At 38.0% G+C, this 21,063-nt stretch overlaps 1 protein-coding gene across 1 annotated transcript; it reads left to right on the forward strand.

Moving 5' to 3' along the window:
- Positions 1-8,456: 8,456 nt before the first annotated feature.
- On the forward strand, positions 8,457-9,522 carry LOC114355983 (uncharacterized). The gene has a single exon (XM_028309052.1). The coding sequence runs from the start codon at positions 8,479-8,481 to the stop codon at positions 9,520-9,522; it is 1,044 nt and encodes a 347-aa protein (XP_028164853.1). The 5' UTR covers positions 8,457-8,478.
- The last annotated feature ends 11,541 nt before the right edge of the window (positions 9,523-21,063 follow it).

The raw sequence follows: 21,063 nt of genomic DNA on the forward strand, positions 1-21,063 counted from the left end.
ATCTTTTTAGTTATTGTCTCTAAATGTGTTCTACATAACGTAAACTTAGGGGATTGCAAATACTACTTAGTCCTAAGAAAGTCAAAAACATGTAACGGAATCTCCGACTTACCACTTTAGTGGAGCGATTACAGAAAATAATGGCCTATTAAGTACATGTTTTTTTGTGTTATTATGAAAGTTTAGAAAACTGCACAGTTTTTAAAATTATTTTGGACCTATGGAAATTCTTTTTTTTTTTCTCATACATTTCAGTTGAAAATTTTAGAATGTTCTGCTAAAAGCATATTTTTTATGTTTCTATCAAAAATTTTGTATCTTGCATCAAAGATAGGAAGGTGATTATTTTTTTCAAATATCTGCAACTAATAGAGAATCTGTCAAAAAAAAGAAATCTGAGAAAAGTCAACCCAAAAAAAAGATAAAAGAAAATTAAGCCACTGGGTCATAAAATTTGAAAAAATCACAATTATCGGATGTACCACGCGGAGTGAGTCAGGCCTGATGATACGCGGCTCGTGTGTATTTAAGATGCCGTCTTCACTTGAAAAACAAATACACACGAGGTCGTTGAAAACTTCGGGCGTGGGTGTGTGCTCAACAAATCCTCAACTAATCAGAATATTAATCCGTTGTGCTAGCAGCGGCAATTACACGCCGCTGGGTATGCGAGCCGCGTCGACGCGCTCAGACCCTAATCGGCGTGTGAGGCACGGCCGCGGTAGTGGTGGGATGGCAAGTATGTAACAAAGCACACGTAAAAAAAACTCAAAACTCATTTATTTCTGTAAATAGGCTATAAAAAAGCACTTTTACACGTCCCACTATTAACCCTACCACTGCTTCAGGACACTTAATGGGCCAGTGCTGAGAAGAAGCAGCGCAATAAACTCAGACACTATTGTCAGCGATGCGATGAGGCACACCGTTCCGACGTGCGGTGCGATGTCGGATCAATGTTGCTACGTCATCTTACATAGAAGTATCTGTGGCGAATTTATACGACCAAACGATTAGAGAGAATATGCCTTGATTCACAACCTCATAAAAACTACAAAGTTTAGAGTAAAAGTAAGATGGAATAAAATCCATCTTAGTCGGCCGAAGTAAGTAAAGAGAGAGGCATGTCGTGGTACTACAAAAGTTTAGTTTATGACTCTCAAGTCTGAATTGATTCTGAATAGAAATCACAGGGTTTCATGTATTAAAAATATTAGGAATATTTCTAAAGAAAATAGCAAGCAAACAAATCAGTTTGCGTATCACATAACCGACAAAGTTTCGATCACAAAATCCGAAGTTTTTAATATTGAAATGGACTAAAGTTCGGGATCCCTTATCGATGTTACTAGCTCGGAACATCACTACCTAAAGCCGAGTTGGCTGCGAGTTTCGCGTAAGCTATGACTTGAATCTCTTTCTGAATGTCATTCCGCGCACATGACGCTTACAAAATAATTTTGTTCTGACACTACAGATCACGCTGGCATAGTAAACTTTTATCCTATACAGGGTGGAAACGATAAGTGATCTCACTCGATTATTTCTAAACTATACAAGATTTCGAAAAACTGGTTACTGATCCTGAAAGTGCTTCACGAGCTCTTTCAAATGTTACTAATAATAGGTTACAGAATAAACTGGAACTATCCGAAAATTCAATGTTTCCAGCTTCCATACTGAATGTATGCCAACCACACAGTATTAAATAAATAATAAATAAATAAATATCCTTGGACATTTTACACTGCGCTTCGAGTCCCAAACTAAGCAAAGCTTGTACTATGGGTACTAGACAACGGATATAAACATACTTAAATACTTTTTTTTGTAAATACATACATATTATACATAGAAAACACCCAGTCCAATACAAACAAATATGTTGATGCACACAAATATTTGTACTGTGCGGGAATCGAACCCGCAACCTCCGGAATAGTAGTCCGTTTTGAACCACTACACCATACGGCCGACTATTAAATGTATTTTTTTAAATTTAATAATAAACTTAAAATAAACTCCTAATTTTCATTCTTATTTAAAATTATTTATGGAAAAAAATAGTTTTAGGCTTTACTTGCTATAATAATTATCAAGAAATGAGTGCCGTGACTGTGGTATTACTAAATGTATGGAAAATGGAAACATTAAATTTTTGGATAGATCCCGTTTATTCTGTAACCTATTGTTGATACTGTTGGATAGAGCTCGTGAAGCACTTTTAGGATCAGGAACCAGTTTTACGATATATTGTGTAGTTTTCAATAATTTGTGGCTTTACCAAATGTATGGAGGCTGGAAACATTGAATTTTCAGATAGATCCAGTTTATTATGGAACCTATTATTGGTACCGTTTGATAGAGCTCGTGAAGCACTTTCAGGATCAGTAATTAGTTTTTTGATATCTTGCATAGTTTAGAAATAATCGAGTGAGATCACTTATCGTTTCCACCCTGTATAGCTACTAACTTTCATTCGTATCTTGTAGGTATTTCAACATGATAATATTTCAAAAGTATGCTATTAGTTTGTTGGCATCATATTTTTATAAAATTTAAGAGTTTCACATCGCAATTATACACTGTTTATTAATGACTGTTTTCATAATATGGTACGGTCACCGCAATGTGCAAATAACAGAATGTACAATATTAAACCAATTGATATTGCAACACCAAAATGATATCAAATACATATTTGAAGAGTTTTGTATATTTATCAGAATCATTTTCAGAATGCCGTGGGGTCTCTGTAGGTCCTAGAGTTCGGGATCGGTTTGATTTTCAGTTAGGCCTCTTGGAAAATCTTTTTGTGTAATTTTACCCCGTTAGGCTAACCTAAAATAAACCTTTGTGTCATTACGGTTTTGATCTGAAAAGTACAAGACAATTTTAATTAGCCTAAACAGTATAATTTATTAATTTCTCATCAGAGCACTCGAGGTCATTGCCGGCAGCCGGCGCGGTCTTATTGCCGCCGATGCTACGGGACTAGCTAGAGGACTGAACGCTGCTTAATAGTTTTAATGGTTTTATAACTTGAAGCACTTTCAAACTTAGCCTCAGTCCTGTCCTCAATACGTGAGATTTCGTTACATCTAAAAAGAAAAGGAAAACGTCGCGTTAAGACCCGTGTCTTACTATTTTAGTAGACTACTTGTATGTTTATAAGTACTTGATTTTTCTAGGTATTTCAGATCTAAGGCCACGACCGACCCACGGCGACTTTTTGTAGCGATGCAGTAGCAATGCAGTAGCAATGCTGTCAATAAAAAGTCGCCGTGGGCGAGGGCTCTTAAAAACGTGGAAAAGTGGGTTTCTAAACGTAGGTAGCCAACCTACATCAGTATCAGTGCCTGCTACTATAGGCCAGTAGAATTAAACACAAAAATTGATTAAATCGGAAATAATTCCCACAAAAATTTTTTTTGCTTTAATGGCTTCATTGGTTGCCCATTAAGACTCTCCTTAGTTTTCGACTTCGACGGAGTTGTGCTTAAGTGGTGGGGGCCCCCGAAAGGGGCGTTTTTTCGGTTTTCCGGTTATACCGCGTAAAGGACTTACCCTATCGAAAAGTGGTCTTCATGACGGTTAAAGGGCACTTAATCCTGCATTGAATAAGACCAAATTCATATGTTTTGGACAAACCGTTCTCGCGCTAAAGTTCGGCAAAGTAGAAAATATACGTATAATTAATGACCCTCTCCACGTCCAATGGCTTGTTACCCACATGCTTCCAAGCCTTGTAAAGGGTCGCCTTAACCAGTGTAACCCTAACAAGGCTCACGAGTTTGATTCGCTTATCCTTGTTCGCCCCAGCCGTTCCTTAACTGCGGTTGCTGCACCTCTTCCTGGCACTCTCCCGAACGACTCTGTGTTACCTAATGTGGCTGCCCCTCTTCCTTGTATCCTCCTGTACGATTTCATTGCTTAGCCATATGCCTGGTCCAAGGTTCGACGCCACAAAATCAACTTCGTACGAGTGAAAATAGTTTAAATACTATTTCCCGTGCTTGCAATATTTTTCTTTACTGCTTCGCCTCTATTAGTCGTAGAGTGATTGTATATATCCTATAGCCTTCCTCAATGTATGAGCTATTCAACACAAAAATAATGATTTCAATCAAACTAGTAAGTCTTAAGATTAGCGCGTTCAAACAAACAAACAAAAAACTCTTCAGCGTTTTAATATGAACTTGTTGTTGTTGATTTTTGGCGTCGAACCTTAGACAAGGCATACGGCTAGGCAACGTAGTCATGCAGGAGGATACAAGGAAGAGGGGCAGCCACAGTAGGTAATACAGAGTCGTTCAGGTGAGTGCCAGGAAGAGGTGCAGCAACCGCAGTTAAGGAACGGCTGGGACGAACAATGATAGGCGCATCAAGCTCGTAAGCCTTGATAGGGTTACACTGGTTGAGGTGGCCCTTTTCAAGACTTGGAAGCCTGTGGGTAACAAACCATTGGACATGGAGAGGGTCATTAATTATACGTATATTTTCTACTTTGCCGAACTTTAGCGCGAGAACGGTTTGTCCAAAACATATGAATTTGGTCTTATTCAATGCAAGATTAAGTGCCCTTCAACCGTCATGTAGACCACTTTTTGATAGGGTAAGTCCTTTACGCGGTATAACCGGAAAACCGAAAAAATGCCCCTTTCGGGGGCCCCCACCACTTAAGCACAACTCCGTCGAAGTCGAAAACTTAGGAGAGTCTTAATGGACAACCAATGAAGCCATTAAAACAATAAAATCTTTTGTAGGAATTATTTCCGATTTAAAAGCTAATTCTACTGGACTACTAGCAGTGAATCAGACTGATAGGTTAAAAAAGTCAATATTTTATTACAAGGCTTCGCTTCGTTCGTTCTAAAAATGGAATTGAACCAATCTATCCGTTCTGTTGGTATCTGTCATCGCACTACTCGTACATTCAGCGATACAAACTGCGGCTGCCATTAATCATACTTTGACATGCATGCCAACTACGTAAAAGTTATAAAAAACTCATCCCTCACTAAACATAAAAGAAGACAGGGTTCCGCCGAATCTGTACAAAAGAAAATTATTCTAATAATTCTTTAAAAGTTGTCTGGAAATATTATTGTGGAAGATGATTTAAATTCTAGATTTTCTGATCTGATTTTCGTAAATTTTCCACCGTTTAGAAGCCGCACTGTGCTCAAATAATAGGTATTTTATATGGAATATCTTAACAACTTTGTATTTAGAAGTTTTTGAGGAAAGTTGTAATTTCGTTTGTTCTATTTTTCTTCGCTGATTTCTGTTTTTATACCGTAAGTAGTTGTAGTAGGCATAGACATAATCTGACGCCTCAGCGTTTCTTCAACCTCAATAATTCGGTAGTGATTCGGTAATAATTCGGTGTGATTCAGTAATAATTCGGTAGTGTTCGGTGTTAATGGTACACAGACAGGCCACTGACCCAGAAGCGTCGTGCGCTATCAATCAGCCGAATATGCTTACACGGGCTGTGTGGAGCACTCTTACACTTGATTTATAGTCCGCTAACGACGTCTTACAGTTTGATGGGAATTTGGAGGACTACAGCCAATGTGTATAAATATAAGACCGAATTCAATGCCCGATTTGGCAAATGCATTCAATTTAGAAATCTTTTAAGGTAGGAATTATTGTTGAATTCACTCACTTAGCACCTAGCGAAAGGTAAATAATTTTGCAATAATATCTGAATGAATCTGTGGAAAAAATAGTAAATTAAAGTCCTAACAGAATTCAATAGTGAGATAACATTTATTTGAGTGGTATTTATAAAGTAAGCTGGCATTAAGCATCGCTCTCTTATAGGAATAAAAATGGGGAACCTAATCACAACTACGTATCGATGTGGTCACCTGACTCAAAAATATTCTTGTAACTAAAAACCTGGGTGCATATCCACCGAAAACTTTCTGCATCTACAACACATTGCTTGTGACATTGCCTTCTACACAACATGTACAAAGAATAAGTACTTCACCAAATTCACCCGTATTACAAGTTACAGCAAATACCTTGTACCTTTGCCTTGCGAGCAAAGAAACGGGCAAGTGCTTGCGAGTTTATAATTTACTAGTCAACCCCGACCTCTATAAACAACATTAACAATGACTTGTGCTCTTTGCCAACTCGCTTTATCTCGGCTAATTTGCTGCAAAACAAGCAATAGCCGCCAACTCATAAAAAGCGGTCATTAAACGGAATAACTTTTAAAAGCACGACGACCTCTTGCAAGCAAAAAGCGCTTAGAGCCGACTCCACAAAAACATCCAGCACTCATTCCTGTGTTTGTTATTTAATAAAGGATTTACGCTTCGTTGAGTGCTGGGAACTGTCGCGGCACAATATTATAGGCTGAATATTTGATGTCAATACAAAAAGATAATAAAAATGTGTCCGTGTGACTCTTTTACCAAACGTGTTATGCTTTACATATGATATTTGTATAGGAACTTGTACAAATTACTGGGTATAGCTATGTTAGTTGCTGTTTGCTCAGAGGTAATAAAAATAAAGGTTTAAAGTATTTGAGCTCAATTTACGTTGTATTTGAACTACTAGAAGCATGTCAAATGTGCCTACTAATTTAAAACTGATCGTTGAGAAATTACTAGAGGGAAATCGTAACTGGTTTACGTTGTACTCGAATAAACCTACTTCACACTACTCTAAAAGCTTTTCATAAATCCAGTCGCGCGCGCGCATCCGTCGCGAGTGTGTGCGTGTTCTGTGCCGTAGATACAGATCGACACGCGTATTGAAAATGGCATTAACGGTTAAGTGTAACTCATGCAATATCGTGATAGACGAATTGTTANCCGTGCGTCTGCAGGTTGGCTTCCGTCCGTGGCGAGGGTCGATTTTAAGGTTGGTGAAGCTCAGATTACCTGTCTCTGTGTTGCGAGGACTGATCTACCTTTCATCAATTTTCTATTATAAAAAACCTATACAGTCCACTTTCAAATCAAATTCCCTGAACCAGCGTAATAAACGCAATTTTCAGTGCGACATACGCACACATAGAAATTGACGAAAACTTATTTGACATAAGTTACCTTCGAAGTAACAATGTATGAAAGCCATCACATATCACACAAGACAGCCGAAATCATATGTCACCTGGTGTTTACTTCGCAGGCGGTCGCAGAAGAGTGGGTGAGTCTGTTTTACAACGCGTTCTTCCCGCATATCTCGAAAGAGAACACTCCTGGGCATCTATTCATTTGCTGAAGAAAGCATTTCCTTAAGACTTTCGTCAACCACGTAATGACATCAGTAAGAATACACAAAAGCGTGCTTCAGGATTTTGTGGTTAATTTGAAGATCCTTTTATCTACAGATGAGTGGGTGAGTCTCTTTTACAACGCATTCTTCCCGCAGAACTTGAAAATAAACACTGCTGGGCTTTTGTTCAGCAGAGTGCTATATGGAAATTGACGAAAACCTATTCGACATAAGTTACCTTCAAGTAACAATGTATGAACGCTATCACATATCACACAAGACAGTCGATATCATATGTCACCTGGCGTTTACTGCGCAGGCGGTCGCAGAAGAGTGGGCGAGTCTGTTTTACAATGCGTTCTAGGGATATTGTTGAACAGCTCAACGATGCTGCTAAAATCGGGGCAGATCTATTTCATCAAGACTCTAATTGTCCAGATGATACTTTGCTCTTACATGCACAAACATTATGTTGAAAGAAGCTTTGAAAAGGCAGACAATATTGTTTGGCCAGAATTTCAGTGATAAGATTAAGTCTGCACAGTCTATTCAAAAGAACACTCCTGGGGATCTGTTCATTTGCTGAAGAGAGCATTTTCGGCTCGCCCGAGACGTTTCGTAAGACTTCCGTCAACCACTTAATGACATAAGTAAGAATACCCAAAAGCGTGCTTCAGGATTTTGTGGTAATTTGAAAATCTTATGAGATAGAGTCCACGGGTCGACCTGTCGTTGCCTCTCTGCTTGAAAAGTTTGCAAGACATTTTTATACGAACGCTGTCTTTTGCTTACGTTAGTAATGACTAACGGACTATCCGGGTTTAATCAAAGCACTCTAAAGGAAGTAATAGAGGGTCATAATTCAAAGTTCAGAGGGCCTTGTATGACTGCAATGGACAGAATTGGCCGGTATGTCGAGAGGGGGAGTACCAGCTCACGATGACAGACAGATTAATAGGCTGTTGCTTACGTTATTAACGACTAACGGACTATCCGGGTTTAATCAAAGCACTCTAAAGATACTATAGAGAGTCATTATTAGTATTTTATTAATTGTTAGCATACGTGCAAAATAAAATCTCAGTTATTGACGAGATTAGCTTGATAAAAATATGTGTCTCATCGTTTAACAGTGAGCAAATCAAACGTTCAAAATCGTTACTTTTTGAATCACTACCTACGGAAAAACGAAAAATATCACGTAAGAAACAAGGAAAGGAAAGTCGGGATATGGAAGACATTGTGTCTCTTTTCAAAGGAGAGGATCCTGAAGTAATACCAGTGTTTGTGGCCCGTGACCTAGAAAAGCTACCGCCAGTGACGTTTGACCACCTAGACGTCACGAAACTGCTAAAAGATCTACTGATAGTGCAAAAGGAAATCAATGATATTAAAATGTCGTATGTGACATTGGATCAGCTGGATGAAGCGAAAAAGGAGTTTAGAAAGTGTCAGGCTGCCTCCTGTTCCTCACTGTCACCTCCGCGCTATCGAAATTTGAATGTAAACACTCGACGGGGTGCTTATATGGATAGTGGACCTATGGGTTTCTCACATTTCGATATGACAGTAGCTAGTAACAACAACAATACTAACAGCAGCAATGTGTTGGATTCATCATCCCCTAAGGAGAACCGAAGCTTTTTGGCGTCACTAAAGTGTCAACAATCGAAAATGGATAAAAACATTCCAACTAGCGAACAAGCAGCGGGAGCGGTGATTAATGAGTCATCAGAGTGTGTGCGTACCGGCCGAGAAACCGGTTCGTTATCGCTATGTGAGCCGTTCGAGCGTCAGCTGTTTGAACCACCAAACGAAGCAGTTACTTTTAATAACAAACAGCCAGACATGGAGCGGTCGTTTGCAGAAGCGTTAAAAACCAATACAGAATGGAAGGTAGTTAAACGCAAGAAACCTAGAATAAACTATCGTTACCATGGTAAAGTGGGCATCTGCAACGTAAATCAAGGAAAATTTAGAGCGGCAGACACCAAAGTGCCAATCTTTATTTCGAGGGTACATAAGGAGACGACGGAGTTTGACATCACAGAGTATATTAGAAAAAAGACACACGAAGATGTGAAACTAGAAAAGATTATTTTGAATAAAGAGAAAAATTATAATGCATATAAATTCTACATATCGGAATTAAAGTTGCCGTTGTTTTTGGATGATAAGCTGTGGCCGCAGGGAATCATATTTAGGCGCTTTGTGCATTACAAAGAGAAGCTCGTTAAAGACGATAAAAACGCTAGCGGTCTTGTCAAACACTAATGAATAGTCAATCGATCAGGATGATTAGTTTTAACTGCAAAAATGCTAAGCGGTCTATAGAACATATAAAACAGATCTGTCAATCAGCTGCAATCATAGCATTACAAGAGACGTGGCTGACGCCAGACGATATTCCACTCCTAAACGACATCGACGCGGACTTCGGTGCGACGGGAACGTCGGCGGTCGACGTGACGGCGGGCATCCTGCGCGGGAGACCGCACGGGGGTGTCGCCCTGCTCTGGAATAAGCGTATGTTTCAAAACGTTTCTATAGTGCAATGTGAAAGTCCGCGAGTGTGTGCAATTAAGGTATCGAAAGGTTCAAAGTCTTTTTTAGTGTTCAGTGTTTATATGCCAGTTGACAAACAGGATAACTTAACGGATTTCACGGATTGTCTCAGTCTGGTGAGTGCTATTATAAGAAGTGAAAATACAGAAACGGTTTATATACTAGGTGACTTTAATGCACATCCTACTGAACTATTTTATAGTGAGCTCACTTCTTTTTGTAGTGAAGAGAATTGGTTTTGTGTGGATGTTGACAAATTGGGATTACTGTCTGATACTTACACTTTTATTAGTGAAGCGCACGGGTCAAGACGCTGGCTTGACCACTGTGTGGCCACTGAGTCAGCGCTTGAATCTATTGTAAATGTTTCTGTACAATACGACGTCTTGTGGTCTGATCATTATCCTTTAATAGTCGAATGTAACATGAATGTACTAAAGCCTAAATTCTCAAATCACAATTCGGTAATAAATAGGGTTCTGTGGGGGGAAAGAAAAACCGAGCAAATAGACTGCTATCGAAATGTTTGTAATGATGGTTTAAAGTTAGTCGATTTTCCTTGCGAATTCAGAGACTGCTGTGACCGTACATGTAACGATGTCAGTCACAGACTAGTAATTGACAAATTGTATAATGATATTGTAAGTGTCCTATGTGAGTCTGCTATTAATAGCTGTGCGGTCAAGCAGTGTCCTAAGAGAAAGAAAAGATCTGTAATTGGGTGGAATAGACACGTGGGCGAGGCTCACAGGGAGGCGCGATGTAAGTTTAAAATCTGGGTACTTTACGGGAAGCCTAAGGCCGGCTTTGTGTATGAAGAAATGAAAAATAGTCGTAATGTATTTCGGTCTCGGTTAAAGTGGTGTCAAAATCATAAAGACCAACTGAAGATGGACATCTGTTAAAGGTTAATATCATCACTGGCCCAGCATAATCTACACCACAACGTATGAAGGGGTATCCAGGTTCTACGCGAGCACTAGGTAAATTCCCCATAATAGGTGATAAAGTTTTACCTTTGTTTCTGGTGCAAATCACACATTCTGGTGCAAATCACACACAGACACGCGGCGCTAGTGTCGCACGAGTAACATCGAGTCCGTATAACTTTATTAATTAAAAATAGTTGCAGAACGTTTTTGCTGCTGTGATGGATTGAAATGGATTGTGCAGTGTTCAAATAAGTGCCATGAACGTTATCTAGGCGAAAACGTCATGAACCAGTGGTTTTTAAGTGCCTTCACTCCACTTACATCAACTCCCTACGAACACTGACTAGGGAGTCGCCAGGCAAACAGAAACCATCAAAAAGACTAAAGACAAAAATTAACGCAACTAATCGCAGTGAGTAACCATATAAACAGTTAAATTAGTGAATAATTTATATTTGCGATCGTTGCAAATTCAAACAGGCAAGTAAACAAAGAACAGCTGATGAATCACAGCAACATGACACTTGTGTGCTTATAAAACTGTTCTACTCGACGCTAGATGTCACTGCTTGCTAAGAACTCTCACCGCTAAACTACTGCCATCTGTTGGAAAAGTGAAGGAGTTGGGAAATCAAGAAACGGTCCAGCCGACGCTAGATGGCGTTACTTTCTATGCATTGGTGATAATTACAAACAGCACGTCCGGAAATCTAAGTCCGGTAATCTAGTTCTGCCACCAGCCGATAGATGCACTCAAGGAAGATCAACCAATAGGAATCGATCTAGGCACCTAATCTGTGCTGACATCTAGAGATACGATACCGAAACTGATCAGAACTGTTTGAGTGCTTATTGATTGACCATACTACAGCAATGTCGAAATCCACAAAAAACGTACTTGACACACGAAAGAGGGCGGCACTGGTTACATGCAATAAATGCAAACAAAAAGTCGACCCAAAAACTACCATAATCTGTACTTCATGCAAAAATAATTATGAATACGACTGCATCGGATATTCTGAAAAACTGTACAGGCTAAAGGATTTATTTATTTATTTATTTAAACTTTTATGCCAAAATAAATTTGAACTTAATGCACTAAAGGATTCGACTGCAAAAAAAAAACTGGCGGTGTAAAATATGCGAGCAAAAACAAAAAGTCCACTCAACATCAGGCATCACGGTTTCTCCTATTCCATCCACGAGTCGAAAACCGCATTCACCAAATAACAAAGGCCATGCAGCAAGGGAAGAAAGGAAAGAAATACCAAAAAAAGACACGACCTCAGTCATTGATAAGGAAATCCATAACATAAGTGGGAATTGTAATCTGAAAGTAAATGTGTCGACAAATAATTCCTTTGAGACTTTGTCAGATGAAGAATTTTTCGATCAAACACCGACCTCACCAATCAGCAGGCTAAACAGCAGCTGTCCGGATATTGGAAAAATTAATTTGGAAGGAAAAATATACGAACTCGAAAAACGTAACAGAGACCTACAGGAGCAACTACAAATAGCTGAAAGTGAAATAAATAACCTACACCTAGAAAATTCAGAACTGAAGAAAATACTATCCAAGCAGGAAAATAAGACGAAATACCTGGCTGATATTATAACTCACTCTAGTAGTAAAAAGAACATAACAATAAGGAATAAAAGTAAAAGAAAAAGTTTGAAAAGTACACAACTGGATTTTTGTAATGATGATAGTGTAACTTCAGAGTGTGAAAATAATTCGACGCCGGTGCCATCTACAAACAGAGAAGTGAATCTCATCATGCGATATATCGACCATTCCAGCGCGAGTTGCATGGTTGAAAACTCGCAAGCATCTCAACCGATAGATGTCTCTAGTGGAAATCCGCCAAACATAACAATGCCTAATATTAGTTATTCTGTGAGAAAGCCAAATATCTACATAATCGGAGACCAACAAGTAAAAGGCCTGGCGGAAGAAATAATAAAATCACGCTATAAAGGCTGGAATGATTGCTATAACATCACTGGTATAGTGAAACCATTTACATTAAGTTCGCAAATATTAAACACCTGTACATCAGTCTATGACTCAGTAACTAATGATGATATTTTGATTTTTTCTGTAGGCTGTAATGATAAAAATCCGTACTCAATTATGTCAAATGTATGTAATATATTAGGTAAATTTGAAAAGTGTAAAATATTTCTCCTGAGTATACAACAAAATTGTTATTTAAATGTAAATAGATTAAATTCTGAAATGAATGCATTAATTAGAAACTACACAAACTGCACATTTATCAAGAACATCGAACAAGAAGACATCTTAGCTTCTTATCATTTAAACCAAGACTTTCGTAATTTCTGGAAATCCACTAACAAATTGAATAGTAAGCCGGGCCTCCCTGTGAGTGTCGACGGTGTCAGCGAACCTAAACTTATAGCAGATATGTTTAAGGATCATTTCTGTATAAAGTCTCCGTTGGGGCCATCGCGGTCTGAGTGCGTTGAGGGCTCGAGTGGACAGGAGATGGTCACTAGGTTCACTGCAAAAGATATCAGAGATAAAATCAGGTCTATGACGAGGGGTAAGTCTCCTGGCCATGACGGCCTTAGTATCGAACACCTCCAGCACGCGGGTCCTCACTTGGCTAGGGTACTTGCGATGCTTTTCAATTTTTGTATAGGACATGCATACCTACCCGAGAGGTTGACTAGGACCGTGGTGGTGCCAATTGTGAAAAACAAAACGGGTGACATTGGTGATAAGGCGAACTATAGACCCATCTCGTTGGCGACTATTCTTGCTAAGGTGCTTGACAGTCTGCTCAATTCGCGGTTGGATAAATTTATTAAACTTCATGATAACCAATTTGGATTTAGGCCAGGACTCTCGACTGAATCGGCCATATTATGTTTAAAGCAGACTGTCAAGTACTATACGGACCGAAAAACACCAATAGTTGCCTGTTTTCTTGACTTATCGAAGGCATTCGACCTGGTCTGTTATGATATTTTGTGGCAAAAATTAGAAAATATCAATGTGCCTACAGAATTAAACAATATCTTCAAATTCTGGTATCAGAATCAGATTAACTTTGTAAAGTGGTCTAACACGCTTTCTGAACCGTATGGATTGGAATGTGGGGTGAGACAGGGGGGCCTGACCTCGCCTAAGCTTTTCAATCTGTACGTAAACGCGTTAATAGAGGAGCTCGGCAGCACTCGTGTCGGCTGTCATATTGATGGAGTTTGTCTAAATAATATCAGCTATGCGGACGACATGGTGTTGCTGAGCGCTTCAGTGTGTGGCCTAACGAAGTTGTTGGGCATTTGTGAGAGATATGCTCTCAATCATGGCCTAACATACAATGTAAAGAAAAGTGAATGCATGGTCTTTCAGGTCAGAGGAAAACCACCAATCACAGTACCATCTGTTAAGCTGAATGGAATGCCTATTAAGAGGGTAGATCAGTTTAAATACTTAGGGCATATAATTACTACTGATCTGAACGACAATGCTGACATCGAGAGGGAGCGCAGGGCGCTGTCGGTGAGAGCTAATATGATAGCCCGGAGGTTCGCGCGTTGTTCCACTGAAGTTAAGACTACCCTTTTTAGGGCTTACTGCTCATCTTTTTACACAAGCAGCCTCTGGATTAGTTACTCGCAAAAACAATACAGCGCTCTGCGCATTCAATATAATAACGCATTTAGAGCGCTGATGGGGCTGCCCCGATTCTGTAGCGCATCGGGGATGTTCGCGGAAGCGCGAGTAGATTGTTTTTATGCAACAATGCGCAAACGCTGCACATCCCTGGTGCGCAGGGTGGAGGCCAGCTCCAACAGCGTGCTGAGCATGTTTGCGTCGAGGTTTGACTGTCGGTACCTGAATCATTGCGCAATGATTCATGTGCTGGCAGACCGCTGATGCTTATTTTTAAATTTTAACTCAAACCAACTGTATCTCTTACTAACCATATAATTTTTAAGTACTTATTTACTAACACTATGATCTGTATGTGGTCGAAATAAATAAATTTATTATATTATTATTATTATTTAGAGTACAGAAGGCCTTGAATAGCTGCAATGGACGAGAATTGGCCGGTTTGTAGAGAAAATGAAAGCGTCCGCGTTAAAACCTAGTTTCAAATACAATTTCGCCTCATCAGAAGGGAAATACATGGAAATTGACGAAAACCTGTTTGACAAAAGTTACATTCAAATTCACAATGTATGAAAAGGGCACCCACCAAGGAAAACCAAAATAATATCCAAAAGCGTGCTTGAGTATTTTGTGGTTAATATGAAAATAGATGGCTACCACACGTAGACCGGCGGAGGCATTCATACAATGTAATACGACAGTTGGATACTTAGAAATTTTATCAGGAGTTGTCTTAAATCACATACGACACAATTTCCATATGGCCTTGTCTGTGTCACTATTTGTCTATAACTTTGATTCAGGGTTTCTAAGGGTGGGATGAACCATGTTACTTTAACTTTGACAAACGTCAAAAATCATTCAAACTCCATATAATATGCACCGGTTATAGTTTATACTGTCAAAATTAACTGGTGCAACTCGCCGTAGTCGTCTTGTAAAAACTCACAAGTACTATATTTAGGCTGTTATGGACAATAATAACCAGTTTGTTTTAATAGTCAGGCAAGATTATGTACCTTATATGTAGTTGGTAATTGATAAATTAAACAGTGTTCTATTGACCCATTTTTAAGGTCCCTATTTTTTTAGATGTAGTTGACCTATCATTCATTGAAGCTTGAATAAAGGAATGTAAATTGTATCTAGTTACCTATTGTCAAAGCATATCGTTAAAACTATTAAATGGGCATTATAAGTTGTATAGTCCGGTCGCCGAGCACGTAGAATTTCGTCCAATGACCCCAAGCTACCCATCCTAATCGCTCGCGGCCATCCGTCGCACAGTAGCGATAGCGATATAATTACGCGCGAGCGATAAGGATCATTGGACGAAATTCTACGTGCTCGGCGACCGGGCTGTAGCTAATGTTGTTTTTATCACTGCTTAGTTTTAAGTAAGTATAGTTGGCAATTGTTAAATCAAGCTGGGTTTTATGGACAGTAACGGTAAAACGCATTTTAAGGTCCCCCCATTTCTTTTTAGAGGTCTAGAGTTGCCCTATCCTCCCGCCTACTGCCTTGGGATACGTTGACTATAGAACCCAGGAATATGGGCGATGACCATCATAAAATTGATTTTGATTTAACGGCTGCCGAATTTACAAACTATTCACTCATACACCAACATTGATTAAGCCTGAAGAAAAACATGAAACTAAAGAGCCATCTTCAATAGAATTGGAAGAGTGGGAAGCATTCTTAAACTCTAATATTACTGAGGTTATGGATGGCGATGTGGAGTCTCTCACGCAGCTTAATATGGTGAGCATGGCGACGGGCGTGGTAGGCAGCGCCGCTAAAGGGACGAAGGGGGCTCGCGTGTGCGACGCCGTGGCCGCGCTATTGGCGCTACCCGCGCTAGTTCATACTCTGCCTAGGCATACGCTTTTGAACATTCAGGATGTATATCTAGAAGCGAAAGTGGTGTATAATTTTGTGGCAGCAATTAACACTTTGATGAGGAATAACAAAGATTCTGACGACGGTTCTCAAGAAAAGCTGCAAGGCGTCGGGCGCATGCTAGAAGTGTGTTCGTGGCTGTGCGTGCGTTCGTGCCGCGGCGTGCGCCAATTCGCGCTCGCGCTCGTCACCTACAATGCGCATCCCGTGATCACCGCGCTGCTGATGCAGTGTTCCAAGATCCCCCGGATCGTGTTAAACATCATTGGCATCCTCATAACCGTACTCCAGGACTTACCAGAACACGCTGACGTAGTCGAGAAAGTTTTATTCGACAACGAGAACTTCAACTTCTTAAGCCTTCTAGAAGAGTCCAGCGACGCCCTCCGAATGCGAGTCTGCATACTCATGAGTCTTCTGTGTACATTTTCCTGTACCGCTTTTCTGTGGCCATGGAATCTAAGTGGAGTAAGAAAGAAAGTGACAATCTGGAGGCTTTGCATAGCCATTGCAATGTCACACTGACCAGAGCAGCTAGGCTGGCCACTAAAGAGTTAAGTAACATGCCCTTTTGTGTGTGCTAAGTATTAAAATGGATCTTCTAATGTAGAGAGTAAGACTTACTTTTATTTTTGATGACTTGCTGATATGATTTTACATTGTATTTATTTAGACAATGTATGTCAATAGTATCACGTAATGTATGTTTTTTTACACGAGCAAGCGATATAATGAAGTATTTCAATATAATTATTTTATGAATCGTAAGACTTATTTTATATTATTCATTTATGAATATTTAGCATAGACTGATCAATAAAAATGGTTTATTTGGTGCTGTCTCATATTGTGATGATTCTCTTTTTGGATAAAATTTATATAAACTTCGAAAATTATTTTAAATGTCGACTAATTTGAAGAAATTATAAGAAAATATTTAACCTATTTAAAATTTGATTATACAATAAACTTGATTGAACTGCACTGCCTACTCAATATCTATGTTTTGCTCAAGGTCAGCTGGTAGAGAATGACTTATGGCATTAAGCTCGACTTTTTGTACGGAACATTCTTATGTGTGTGCAATAAAGTCTTTAAATAAATAAATAAAAAAATAAACTGTGTTTTGTGTAAACCTCGAGCTGGATCTTTCTGTTTTTGTAATAAAGACATGTCCCCGGTGTTTTTGGTACTTTACCGGGCATAATTATTTTGTTGTTTGTTTATGACTGTAATAAAATAGTACAATAAGAGTAGGTACGTGTGAATAAAATTGTTAATTTTGACTAATTAATGAAACTATGAATGTAATAATGCGCCATCCCTACTTAGTTACTACAGATATGAAAACAAAGAGTAAAACTTAGTATAGTTGATATTTATGTAGTATTTATTAGTGCTTACTTTTATTTCTTTATAAGTAGGTACCTTTTGTATTTAAGCACACAATATTCTAAAGAAGAGCGATGTCTCCAGTACGGCTAATACGAAAACCTTTTGAGTTCAAATCGTTTGCGTATTCGAATCGTTATCAAAAGATTTAGTACGAAAACTACGACCGCGCCCTTGTAAACGTGTCGTAAAGTGAACTTAGTATGAGAAAAGGTTGCACGAAACTTATTAGAGAATCAAAATTGTCACGTTATCATTTAATTTGAAGGTTGAGTATCGAGTTTTGTCGAACACGCAAACTATTCAAAGACGAAAGTTATTCATGCTAGAGGTACTGGCTTCTTTAGCGCAAAAGGAGACATCGATTACTATTAATTATAAGTAAACCTCTGGTAACGAAATAAAGATTTATTATAATATTTATGTTTTCTTTATTTTTACTCGAAGTCCCTATGGTCTTCGGTTTTAACCATAACTCACGGGCTCATGCCAAGTGAGTTACGTTTTATTATTATTATTATAAAATTATGTGCGATTGTTAATGATTGTAATAAAATAGTACAATACGCGTACTACGAGTGAAATGTAAAAAAAAATGTTATTTTTAATTATTAATGAAACTATTATGAATGTAATAAAACACGTGTGACCTGAAAGAACAATAAACGAATAATAATAAAATTCTGTAAATTTCTTATTTTACCAACCTATAGTTTAAAATTCCCTCAGGGAGCATTCAAGTATTATGTAACGCAATTTTCTCGTAAAACATTACGATGCGTTACAGGGACATTCTTACAAGACGTTACGTAACATTGTTTAAATTTTAATAAATATTTAGGGAATTAAAACTCCCAAATTTGCAACCCTTTTCGTTTACGTTTTACGGGGAATCCTTCGTTTGTATTATAGTCTGGTCGTCATTTTTCATTTGTTTGGCTCGACAAAGACGAAGTTGATGCAAGTGGCTTGACAATTTGACAATTCCAGAACCGTCTTCGTCTGCAGCACTCCGGGTGCCAGTGATGAAAGAATCTGAGTGACTAGCAAACCCACAGACAGAGGAGCGTTAATTTCAATCGAATTGTTTTTATAGTCCTACTTAGATACATTGTTAATATTTGATTATTTTTTAATTTTGTTAAGAATACGATTTTATTTCGAGTAAAATGTTTAATTTGAGTTGGGTTTATGTTTATAATTGCATTCCCAAAGGTTAAAATAAACATGTTATGTATTTTAGTTAAGAGTTTTTTTTTTTTTTTTTTTTCACACACACACACAAATACCTGTCAGCTGATTGCCTATATTGCGGCCATGTTGTTTTCTTAAATCGTGTATGTATTTATAATGCGTGTAAATGTGTGCGTAATGTACCGAGTACGTTTATTTTAAAGTTACGCCAAGTCCATGAGACATTGATATACGTCAGTGTTTTGCGAGCTGTCATTGCCCTTCGCGCACTGTCATCGGCGAGGCAAGGCGTTTACGTTACGGTGCCGATTGTGTGTGCGTTGCAGTATCGACTTTAGTTGACTGCCTTTATGAGCACTCGAACGACATAAAATAATATGATACATTTATGTAAGGGTATTTTAAGATCACAAAGTTGGCAACTCCGATAGTTGGACGAAAACCAGCGCAAAGACCCTATCCTGTTTGACATCTATAATAATTGACAATAGCTGGCTCGGCGAACTTCGGCAAACTAATGTGTGACGTGAAGTGCCAAATCGCGGAAAATGTCGGAAGAAATACATGAATTTGCATGAATTATCATGAATAATAATAACCACTTATTTACCTCTCAGTGTCTTCAGGCAACTTAAAAAAAGTACATTGTGTGTTTTTATTATTATTTATGCAGTTAAATACTGCACAGTATTTTTTTATTTTTTTCCATAATACAAGAGTACGCGTGCGTGTGTCAATGCTCGCTCGTATCTCGTATGTGACGCCTTGTCGAATCGCCTCCTGTAGGTGGGCTATCGTGCGTGTTTTGTTTTCGATGTGAACTCGCGGAGATGAACAGGCCTGGTAAAAGTTCCGGCATCTATGGCTTTCCATTGGGTAGCGCTAAAAGAATAAAAAAATGGTCGTAACTTTTTAATAACGATTCCCTTAGCGACGTTGCAGTAGTACCGATATTAATATATTTTATAACGAGTAACGTTATCGCACCAGTAACGGTACGCGTGCATTCTTATTTCAAAATTCAAATTAATTAAAGAAATAAAAAATCAAAAATAAGCTTTAATTAAAGTTTATTTCATAAAAATACAATTAAAAAAAAACAAAAATACAATTAAAAAAAAATGCACACAACTTTATCGACAAGATTACAAAGGTAGTCCTATCTCTTGAGCACTTGAGTCTGAAGTAGGTATACTAAACATAGTTTGTACATCCTAAGGAATTATCTACACGTTCGAAGTTAATATACCTTAACCGAATGATTTCTTATTCCGTAAGGAAAATAACAAAATAATAATGGAATAAAAAATCATCCGCTAAACTCGACAGAACCAATAAATGTCTTTAACCCTAGTAAAACTATACAGAATAATCTACTGCGGGTATTTCAAGAAAAATAAATCCCCTTATTACAAAAATAAAGGGGGACTGTGTTTACAACATTTGTTTCTATTGGCGCAGTCTTAATAATTAATAAATTGTTTACAATAAAAATATGATTTTCTCTAATTACGCTACACTACACAGCCATTAATTTTACTGTATACAGGGTGTTAGGTAAATGGGTATATGAGCCGACACTAGCCCATGTTAACATGGTCATATAAATGGTATGGTGAAGTCAGAAATTTGATATCATCATTTTAATTTTTTTAATGTTCATACAAAATAAATTTTATAAAATCCGATTTGTATGAAAATAAAAATAATTAAAATGAAAATATCAATTTTCTGACTTCACCATACCATTTATATGACCATGTTAACATGGGCTAGTGTCGGCTCATATACCCATTTACCTAACACCCTGTATATGTTTATAAGAAACTCTGGTCCAGATCTAACAACCAGTTTGAAAATTGTATCTAATACATTTATAAATTTGTCACATAAATCATTATAATTATGTTAGCCTGATATGTTATTCTGATGTAAAAACAATAACTAACACTGTAAAGTTTTATCAAAATCAGTTCAGTAGTTTTTGTGTGAAAGAACAGTAACAAGAACAGTAAATTCAAATTCAAATTATTTATTGCATGTCACATGGGTAAGGGTTGACAAGAGCATAATATTGTAGGTACATGTGACGCCCAGTGAAGGCGTTGCAAAAACTTAAAAATAACATTAAAATAGATAATTATTTGTCAAACTAAAATTAAATTAATTAAACAT

This window comes from Ostrinia furnacalis, unplaced genomic scaffold (genome assembly GCF_004193835.3).
Source record: "Ostrinia furnacalis isolate ACB-3 unplaced genomic scaffold, ASM419383v2 OfSCF2600, whole genome shotgun sequence".
NCBI classification, from domain to species: Eukaryota; Metazoa; Arthropoda; class Insecta; order Lepidoptera; family Crambidae; genus Ostrinia; species Ostrinia furnacalis.

Bases quoted from the DNA above. Each gene is read 5' to 3' on its own strand.
- LOC114355983 (XM_028309052.1), top strand. From the start codon at position 8,479: ATGGAAGACATTGTGTCTCTTTTCAAAGGAGAGGATCCTGAAGTAATA.